Here is a 10,731-nt window from a genome sequence, read left to right on the forward strand (position 1 = left end):
TATGTGTAATTAACTCACCAATATTAAATTTCATGACAATAGCTCAGAAAATAACGAAGTTATTAAGAAAAGTCACTGTTCGTGACTTTGCCATTTGTATGGGAGCTATATGATATAGTGATCCGATCCGGCTGAATCCGAGATATACAACGCCTGCAGTATATACAAGCCTACGTGCAAAATTTCAACTCTGTAGCTCTAACGATCTAAGGAGTTTGCGTTGATCCAGACGGGCGGACAGACGGACAGACGGACGGACGGACATGGCTATTTGAACTCACCTCGTCGTGCTGATCAAGTATATATATACTTTATATGGTCGGAGATGCTTCCTTCTATGGGTTGCACACTTTTGACCAAAATTAATATACCCTTTTTGCAAGGGTATAATAACATACAAAGAAATGACCAATGCTTACGCAAGGTATATAGTCAAAGAATATCATTGCGGTTAGAAAACTGTACTATATTTTCATAATGGACAAGATTATCCCATATGTCAACCAGAGGGCCGTGGCTAACTTCGACCGCGTCAAAGTTTGTATACCCTTGCAACTTTTTTGGTAACTCTATCCCTACCTATAGCCATCAAAGTCACTGTTTTCCACCGATTGTTCCTATCGGAGCTATATGATATAGCTACCTGATCCTTATCAAATTTGGCACAGTCATTAACAGATATATTAAACTAACAAATGTTTAATTTGAAAGCAATCGCGTCAAAAGTAACGAAGTTATTGACAAAAGTCACTGTTTTCGACCGATCGTTCCTATGGGAGCTATATGATATAGTCACCCGATCTTGATCAAATTTAGCACAGTCGTTTATATGTGTAATTCCCTCACCAATATTAAATTTCATGACAATAGCTCAGAAAATAACGAAGTTATTAAGAAAAGTCACTGTTCGTGACTTTGCCATTTGTATGGGAGTTATATGATATAGTGATACGATCCGGCTGAATCTGAGATATACAACGCCTGCAGCATATACAAACCTACATGCAAAATTTCAACTCTGTAGCTCTAACGGTCTAAGAGGAGTTTGCGTTGATCCAGACGGACGGACAGACGGACGGACGGACGGACATGGCTATTTGAACTTACCTCGTCGTGCTGATCAAGAATATATATACTTTATATGGTCGGAGATGCTTCCTTCTATGCGTTGCACACTTCTGACCAAAATTAATATAGGTAAGGAAAGAGTTACCATAAAAGTTGCAAGGGTATAAAAATTTTGACGCGGTCGAAGTTAGCCCCGGCCCTCTGAGTAAGTTAACTTTGTTCTCACAAATACTACTAAATGAAATATTAGATTTTAAGAAATGAATGATTGTGGAAAATTTAATTTAAGTGAATACTAATATTTATAATGAGGTAATAGCCAACACTAGGACTATTTTCTTCTATTCTTTTCTCTCTATTCTATTTCGAGTTTCAGCACAGGGACTTTATTTAAAGTTGCTGACGTGTGAGTGGGTGAAACACATTCATCAAAGAACCACCCCAGCCGATTGTCATGCTGGCCGCATTAAGAGTCCCGCAGATGAAACGGGTTAACTTTAAGATAGGCCTCACACAATAACGTATAGTTGCCGATTGCAATGGTTGGTAAGCCTTTGTGGTTTCGTATTTATGGATATTTAGTTGCCCATCAACAGCATTGAGGCTTTTTACGTTACAATAATTTTTGGCACCCAACGTTAAATGCATTCATGTAGGTGCACTTAAAAAAAAGAAAGGAAGATGATTTTTTTTAGAAAATGGAACTCTTTCCAAATTGGCAACCGAGCGAAAAAGTCCTTTGCAGGAAGTGAAAAAAATTAACAGTTCATTTTTTTTTCTGGTTAAAATAACACAAGTAAATTTTAAATCCGAATAAATACAAGCCATCCTTCATGGACTTGAATCGGTGATAAAAAGAAATCAATTATGTTGGTGTTCTAGAGAAATAGATTTCAAGATATACTAATTAAGTGCTAATTTTTCTTTGATTGAATAAAATTTGGTACTTTTGGCAAATAAAATTTTTGCACGCAGATTTGCTAAGTCTCGGTATGTTTGTTCATAATGCCAAAATATGGAAATTGAAATGTATTAAAATTGTAAAATTTCTTTGATTAAGCAGAAGGTAATTATACAGCTCTAGAAAAAAAAAAGCATTAACGACATTCATATTTATCCCATATATGTATATGATTTTTTTGTTAGACAAATATAAAGCCCAAATTTTGGTATCGATGATTTCCAAAGCCAGAATTCCAAGATATTCATGTTGGATAGAGCAAGCAGCGAAGAAGTTATTCACCAAAGGGGACGAAGCAATTACATTGGCGACCAACTGATCACTCAAATTTCGTTACGACACCGGCAAGTGCTAGGGCAAGCGGTGAGAAGTGAAAAACGGCAAAAACACGCAGCCCAAAGAAAAATATATCAGAGTTAAAAAAGTATAAAAATTGCAAGAAAAAAGAAAAGAAAACAACCCATTTGAAAAACAATCTAACCAGAGTGAAAAGAAAGTAAAAAGGTTGAAACCAGATGAAGAATGTGGAAAACGAGTGAAAACGAAAAATGTTAACTTCTTTTTTTTGTTTAAATCTAGGTAATGGTATATAATCGAAAGTTAGAACAAGTGCATGAGAGGTTATTGTACAAGTAATAATTGGTAATAAGAAAGAGAAAACAGAGGGAGTAAAGCAAGTGAAAAAAGAGAGGCAAACAAATTTACAAAGAAAAAAACGCAAAGCAAAATTTTTTTTTTTTTCGTCAAGTCGCGAGGTAACATACACTGAAAATGATAAAAAAAAATGAAGACAAATAAATTAACAAAATTTTAGCAGAATAAAAAGAAAAGAATGAAATCTAATGAAAAATTGAAAGGTCAAAAAAACAATCTATAACAAAAAAAAATTAAGAAAGTGAAAACATAGAAGAAAAGAAAAAAAAAATTTTAAAAGAAAGTAAGCATGAGCAATTGCTTTACAAGACTTGATAACAAAATCAAAACCAAAAAAAAATGTGAACATAACTAAATAAAAATGAAGTAAGTAAGTCGTCTCGCCGACTTAGGTATACCATACACCAGTAAAGCAAATATTTCAACTTTATTAAACAAATGCATTTTCACATGCTTTTTACAAGCATATCTTAGTATCTCGCTCACTCAATCATACGAGCACCCTAGCGCCCCCACCAGCCACAACGGCCAACTTCGGCCTTATGGAAAAACGTTTATATGCATAACTGTTTTTTGTCCATTTTGATCAAATTTGGTATTTTGCTAGATATTAGTATTAAATTTAAGTGTGCCAAGTGTGATTGCATAAGGTAAAAAAATATGGAGATAATCAAGTTTTTCAAATTACGGGGCGGAAAAGGGCGTGGCAAAATTTTTACACATACAACATGTGTGCATTTACTAAGCGAATATACATACCAAATATGGTGTCTCTAGCTGGAATAGTTTTTGAGATAAACGCTTTTTTTAAATTGCGGGGCGGAAAGGGGCGTGGCAAAAATTTGAAATAAACTTGATCACTCTACATACTACACGAGTCTACATACCAAATTTGGTGGCTCTAGCTCTTACAGTCTCCGAGATCTAGGTGTTCATACGGACAGACGGACAGACGGACGGACGGACAGACGGACGGACAGACGGACATGGCTAGATCGACTCGGTTGTTGATCCTGATCAAGAATATATATACTTTGTGGGGTCGGAGATGCTTCCTTCTGCTTGTTACATACATTTTGGCGATTTTAATATACCTGTTGCTCGTTCGACTAGTTAATCTAGCTCCGCCAGTGCCTTTGAAATAAATTTAATCCATTTAATCCTCAAGTTAGGTCAGCGTAAGCTTTTTAATTTTGCAAGTAATTTCAGGTTATTTTACAAATTTCTTATAACTAATAATTATACAATCTCATTCCACTTACTCTAGTCTTGGCCTCTTGGCTACGAAAAAACAACTGAACACGCGGTTCTTATGTATGTACTTAGATCAATGCAGCTGCGTATTTTCGCGGTTGTGTCTACTTATGTATAATAAAGTACCGCAAGAGTTGAATGAGAGAGAGAGAGTTTTAAAGTTTTTAAAGAGCGTCATTCTGCTTGTTCGGACTTTGAAATAAATTTAATCCATTTAATCCTCAAGTTAGGTCAGCGTAAGCTTTTTAATTCTGCAAGTAATTTCAGGTTATTTTACAAATTTCTTATAACTAATAATTATACAATCTCATTCCACTTACTCTAGTCTTGGCCTCTTGGCTACGAAAAAACAACTGAACACGCGGTTCTTATGTATGTACTTAGATCAATGCAGCTGCGTATTTTCGCGATTATGTGTCTACTTATGTATAATAAAGTACCGCAAGAGTAGAATGAGAGAGAGAGAGTTTTAAAGTTTTTAAAGAGCGTCATTCTGCTTGTTCGGACAGAGTTCCGTTTTGTGTTACAGTGGTACGAAGTTTATTCGCAGGCCCGAATTTCGGCAACATTCCCCTCCCAGCAAGCGAGCCAATGGAGCTTGCTTCATTTTTCCCGACATCGAGGATTGCTAACTTTACTGCTGGTCTGGAGAGGACACCTAGTTGTGTCTGTACCTTCGCCTGCCGGACTTGACCATCTTCTGCTGTGGTCACTTCGACCACTCGACCCTTTGTCCAGGTATTACGACGCTGATTTTCGTCCACTATAAGTACAATATCGCCTACACCAATTGGCTTTACTTTTTTATGCCACTTGGACCTTCGTGTTATGTTTGGTAGCATCTCTTTGACCCAGCGTTTCCAAAATAGGTTGGAAAACATCTCACTCTGGCGGAGCGACCATTTATAGTCGATTTGTTCCGGATCGCAAATCGGTTTTTCTCCGTTTGATGAGCCAAGCAACAGGTGATTTGGCGTAAGAGCTTCTTGGTCTTCGTCATCCAGGGACACGTATGTCAGGGGCCTGGAGTTGACCGTCATTTCCACCTCTGCCATTGCGGTAAGAAGACTTTCATCTGAGAATTTTTGATTTGGTGTTATACGGTATAACACGGTTTTAACGGAACGCACTAAGCGCTCCCAGGCTCCTCCCATGTGAGGAGCTGACGGTGGGTTGAAGTACCACGATATTTCCTGCTGCGACAATTCTCGGTGCATTTTTGCATCTTCCAGTTGAATTTTGTCTCTAAGAAAGGCATCGGTCCCTCGAAAATTAGTCCCGTTATCGCTATATATTTCCTTTGGTATGCCTCGGCGCGATATATGGCGTCTTAAGCCCATTAGGCATGAGTTTGTGGTTAGACTATGCACGATCTCAATGCTTATTGCTCGCATTGTGAGGCAGGTTATCAGCATGCCCCACCTTTTCAATGACTTTCTTCCATCGATAACTGTTAGTGGCCCAAAATAATCAACTCCTACATACGTAAACGCTGGCTTGAATGCACCCAGTCTAGCCCTCGGTAGGGGCGCCATTAAGGGTGCCATGGGTCGAGCACTACTCAGCTTACATTGTTGGCAATTTCGACGAATCCCTTTAAGGAGAGGTCTTAGTTTTGGAATAAAATATTTTTGCCTCACCTCATTTACTGTTGTCTCATGATTCATGTGATAATATTTTTCATGATAGTGCCGGACTATCAGCTTTGTAACCCAGTGTTGGGTGGGTAGAGCGATTCGTCCTTCAGGGATGCCAGCGAAGCGACTGGCTCGCGTACACACAATACCCCATGGTCATTTAGAAAGAGTTGTAACCTCCATAGTGGACTGCTCCGGCAAACGTGTTGGCCGTTTTCGATGGCTGTGTACTCTTCGTTGTTACATTCTTGTTGTATGTTCCGATAAAGAAACATTCTGGCTTCATTAATTTGGGACGCCGGTCGGTTTGTATTCTTATTTGATATACGTATTTTCTTGATCAATTTCCTCTTATAGGCAAGCCAACATGCAATTGCCCTTGTCAATCGATTCCATTTTGAAAAGGACTCGTAATTGATTCTTACTGATTCCCTTCGCATGTGAAGGAAACGAGGACGCAGTTCCTCAGCGGCTGTCCTTTCATTGGTAGTTTCCGTCGGCCAATCAGCCGGCGGTAGTTTTAGGAATTTGGGTCCTTCGAACCATTGTGTATATGTTTCAACCCTATGTTGTCGTTTGGTGGCGATGTCCGCAACATTTAGTTTGCTTGGTACCCAACTCCAGTTTCTGGCCTCTGTGAGCTCACATATCTCGGCTATCCTAAACATTACATATTGTTGATATCGTCGTGGGTCTCCATCGAGCCACGCTAGTACCGTTTTCGAGTCGGTCCATAAGTAACATTCCTCAAAGTCGACTTCATGCTATTATGTTTTTCATCAGTCGCGCTCCAGTTACTGCTGCCTGTAGCTCCAAGCGGGGTATCGAGAACGAGCAACGGAGCTACCTTGGATTTGGCTGAAACGAGACTCAAAAGTATTTGGTTATTTTGTTCGATACGGAAATACGCAACGGCAGAGTAAGCGTCTTCTCCCGCATCCACGAATACGTAAATTTGAACTCGGCAGTCTTTTGCATGCCAATTTTTAAAATAGCATCTCGGAATTTGCACGTTCTCTATCAAGGGTAAGAAGGACAGCCATGATTGCCACATATCCTGCAGATTGGGTGGTATTTCCTCATCCCAATCAATCTTCGATCGCCAAACTTGTTGAAGCAGTATTTTGAGATACATCATTATACAGGATACAAAACCCATGGGGTCAAAAACATCATCAAAACTTGTAAAATTTCCCTTTTGGTTGGTGCGACTCTTGTCGCTATTATGTTGCGCTTCAGGCGTACAAACTTTAGTGCATAGGTGAAGGCATCGTGATGTGGGCTCCACCGCATGCCCAATATTTTCTCATAATAGTGTCTCTCTTCACTGTTAAAGAACTGTTTTTCGTCGTAGGTTGTTGTGTCGCAAAGTGCAGCGAGTACCCGTTTGGAGTTCGAACACCACTTGCGCATATGAAAGCCCCCGCGTGCGTGGACTTCTCTAACTTCCTTCGCTAATATAATGGCTTCTTCTTCTGAATGGCATGAATCGATGTAGTCGTCTACATAGTGACTTGACTGAATAGCTTTAGCTGCCGCAGGAAACTCGTCCGCGTGTTTCTTAGCGTTCAAGTCACGCACATAGTGCGCTATACAGGGTGAGCACGTGGCTCCAAATGTCAACACATTTAATTGGAAAGTTTCTACAACTCCGGTTGTCTGATTTTGCCATAGGAATCGTTGTGCTTTAGCGTCTTCTTCTTGTACTGCTATTCGATGGAACATTTCGGCGATGTCACCGCTCACGCCGATTGCTCTCATCCTAAAGTTGTACATAATCTGCAGCAAGGGCACGAGCAAATCGGGCCCCTTTAGAAGAAAGTCATTTAGGGCTACTCCTGATGATTGAGCTGCCGCGTCCCACACCAATCTGACCCTGTCAGGTTTATGTGGATTTCGTACAGTAAAAATGGGTAAGTACCATGCGTTTTCGGGTTTCTCCCTGATTTCTTCCTCTGGCAACTTTCTGGCATAGCCTTTGGCTATCAAGTTTTGTATTTGATTATGTAGCTCATTCGCAAAAGGAGGGTCTGCTGCCATTTTCTTTTGCATGCATAAGAGTCGTCGTTTTGCTACTGGCAGGCTATTTGGAAATACACGGGCCCCATCTTTCCAAAGCAATCCCGTGGTGTACGTCCGCGAGCTGTAACTAACAGTGTCCTCCAGAATCTGTAGAGATCGCTCTTCATCAGGGGACTTGGTAAATATCGGCGGTGATTTTTCCTCCGTTAGCAAATGTTTTTTAACCATCTCATGCAAATCCAGATCGCATTGACAGCGATGCAGGTTGAGTCCTCCCCCAGATCGTCCCGATCCTCCATATATAGTCCATCCTAGTCTCGTTTTTGCAGCTATTGGTTGCTGCCATTTTCCTTCGCGCACCTTTAGCGAAGCTATGAGATTCGGATTATTACTGCCGATTATCATTTGAGGCATTGCGTTAATGAAGCTCGGGATACGCAGGTTTTTTAAATGCGGATATCTCTGTTTTATCCTATCTGCTATCATCGTCTCGGCTGAAAGACCAATGGACTTAACCGTACAGACTTCATTTACTTTAAACAATTTATTGCCCAGTCCTTGTTTTGAGATTTTCAAGTTCAGCTGCTTGGATTCCGGCTCCTGCCGACTAACATCGCCGGTCCATCTAATGCATAGTGGATTGGCGAAACCTTTCACTTCGAGCGCATCAGCCAATTTTTCTTCTACAAGTGTTAGAGTCGATCCGTCATCCATAAATGCGTAGATATCGACGGATTTCGAATTGGAGTGCAAAGTGACTGGAACGATTCGAACATAGCATTCCGGCTGGTTGGTTAGTGACCCACGATGATTGTGCAGAGCGCATTCCGTCCCGTCCTTATGAAGGAGACGGTGATGTTTTGCTTTGCAGCCATTTATGGCGCAAGCTACGCGACTCCAGCAGGATCCCTTGTGGTTTTTGAGGCACTGAGCACATAGGTGATGGTTATTTATCGCGTTCCACCTGGCTTCGACTGACATCCGCCACAACTTTTCGCAAGACACTGGTTTGTGGTGTCCTTTGCATATCGCACAGACTGTGTTTTTAGGGCTATCTGTAGGCGCTGCGGTATCTGTATGCATCACTCCTCTGTTGATTCTCTTCTTGTCGCTTTCTAGTAATATGTTGGGTGTAGATACGCGACTCGCCGCTTCCGCCAATTCAAACAACCAATCCGCTAGGTGCTGTATATTCGGGTAGGGTATGGATTTTGAATGTAGAGCCCAGTTAAGCATCATATCAGGTCCCGTCTTCTCGATAAGCTCTTGTAATAACGTAGGGTTGTTCAGGTGCGCATCTAGCTTGCTTGCCCTAATGGTAGCGCACATATTTTTCACCGCAAATGCAAACTCGATCAACGGTTCTAGCTTGCCCTTTGGAGGAGGCAAATTTCGCACATTCTCCATCAACAGTTTTATTATGTGTTCCGGGCGTCCAAAGTACATTCTCAAAGTACTTATAACGCTCGGCAGCATTTCTGGGAACAGTAGGCTGTCTCGCACGGCTTCAAGGGCCCTACCTTTTAGACATCTCTGCAGACGCATAGCGTTCTCCTCGTTGCTGTATCCACCGATCCGGGTGCTAGTTTCATAGGTGCTTATGAAAAGTGGCCATTCTCTTGGATCTCCTTTGAAAACTGGTAATTCCCTCGGCATTGATTGTCGAGCAGCTACTTGTTGTGGTGTTATGCCGTTGGTTTTGCACGGCATGCTCTGCGCTCTGGTACTCGTCGCCTGTGGAGTATTGGTTGATATTCCCTTTCGAGGCACATTTCGTCCTCTAATTGCTGCAAAAGTATTTGCTGATCTTGCGGCATCGCTTCATCTTCCACGTGTTGATCTTTGTTGCCTGGGTGGTTAACCTTGAAATGGGATTCAGTTTCGAGGTTATGTTCACCTTCATCACACACGTGGCGACATGTCTCGCACATCCAGGAACTCGAGGTGGCACTGTTTTTCGATCCGCAGCAGGTGCAGTGGAATTGAGATGCACACCTGGAGCATGTGAGCATTTCCTGGTTGGCCGGCTCCTGGCACAGACCACAGTTTCCAGTCGTTGCCATGTCTATATGTACGTAATTTTACGTGTGGTAAAATTAAAATTTGTTCTTTCCTTGGGATTTACATTAGTCCCTCCTCTTTGGAGTAAATGTCAATGCATAAAAGGAATTGTAAATTGTCGATCATGTAAAAGTCCATGACGTATTTTTCTCTGATATTAAAAAGTTCTGGCGTTTTGTATTTCTATTTTCTGTCTTTGCGATATTGCTGAGCATTCATTAATAATGTTTTGAATTAGGTTTTGAAAATCGGGAAAATAATATTTTTTTTTAAACAAATTAATCGTTTTTTCGATTCCTGGATGTATTAATTCTTTTTGTTGTTTTAGGATTATTTCTTTGAATTGTGCAAACGTTTAAAGGTCCTCTAACTTAATGGTTAATTTCGAGGTTTTTGTTTTTGCGTTCGATCGTATTATTTCAATAAAGGCTTGTTGAAATATGGGATAATCTTGTTCATTATGAAAATATAGTAAAGTTTTCTTACCGCAAAGATATATTTTAATTATATCCCTTGCGTAAGCATTGGTCATTTCTTTGTATGTTATTTTTATGTTTGATTTATAAAAATAAGCTGATGTTTCTGCTTTGTCTTCTGAACCTCTAATGAATTGTATTTGCCTGTTGAAATAATTAATGGGTTTTTCAACTATTGGAATGTAATTTCCATTATCCTCATGAGCACTATGTATTGTAGCTGCGGTGCTCTCTGTTGATCCTAAAAAGTTTTCATCTTTTTTAATTCTGAAAAGGCATCTGCTATGTGATTTTCTTTGCCAGGTAAATATTTAATTTTGTAATCAAACTCATTTAGTTTTCTTTTCCATCTTTGAAGTTTCATATTTGGTTCTTTTATATTGTTGAGCCATACTAAAGGCTTATGGTCGCTTAGAATCTCGAACTTACCACCGAAAAGGTATGGCCTAAAATATTTGGTTGCCCATACAATAGATAGTAATTCCTTTTCTATGGCTGTATATTTAAGTTCGTGTTCGTTAAGTGTTCTACTACCATAAGAAATAGGTCTATGGTCCTGTGAGATGAACGCACCTAAAGCTATATTGCTAGCATCTGC

The 10,731-nt window shown here is 40.2% G+C and overlaps 1 protein-coding gene across 1 annotated transcript; it reads right to left on the minus strand.

Moving 5' to 3' along the window:
- Nucleotides 1-3,796: 3,796 nt before the first annotated feature.
- LOC124461682 lies at nt 3,797-9,306 on the minus strand. Its single transcript, XM_047013173.1, has 3 exons — nt 6,824-9,306; nt 4,612-5,182; nt 3,797-3,817 (listed from the first exon to the last, which is right to left on the minus strand). The coding sequence occupies exons 1-3, from the start codon at nt 9,304-9,306 to the stop codon at nt 3,797-3,799; spliced, it is 3,075 nt and encodes a 1,024-aa protein (XP_046869129.1).
- Between the last annotated feature and the right edge of the window lie 1,425 nt (nt 9,307-10,731).

This window comes from Drosophila willistoni, unplaced genomic scaffold, assembly GCF_018902025.1.
Source record: "Drosophila willistoni isolate 14030-0811.24 unplaced genomic scaffold, UCI_dwil_1.1 Seg589, whole genome shotgun sequence".
NCBI lineage: Eukaryota > Metazoa > Arthropoda > Insecta > Diptera > Drosophilidae > Drosophila > Drosophila willistoni.

What these genes read in the sequence shown, in the direction of transcription:
- LOC124461682 (XM_047013173.1), bottom strand. Translation starts at nt 9,306, where the DNA reads ATGCCGTGCAAAACCAACGGCATAACACCACAACAAGTAGCTGCTCGA. An exon ending in GCCTTCACCTATGCACTAAA is followed by an intron (nt 5,183 to 6,823) that starts GTTTGTACGCCT and finishes TGCCTTTCTTAG; the next exon opens with AGACAAAATTCAACTGGAAG. An exon ending in GTCAAGTCCGGCAGGCGAAG is followed by an intron (nt 3,818 to 4,611) that starts GTACAGACACAA and finishes TTTATTTCAAAG; the next exon opens with GCACTGGCGGAGCTAGATTA.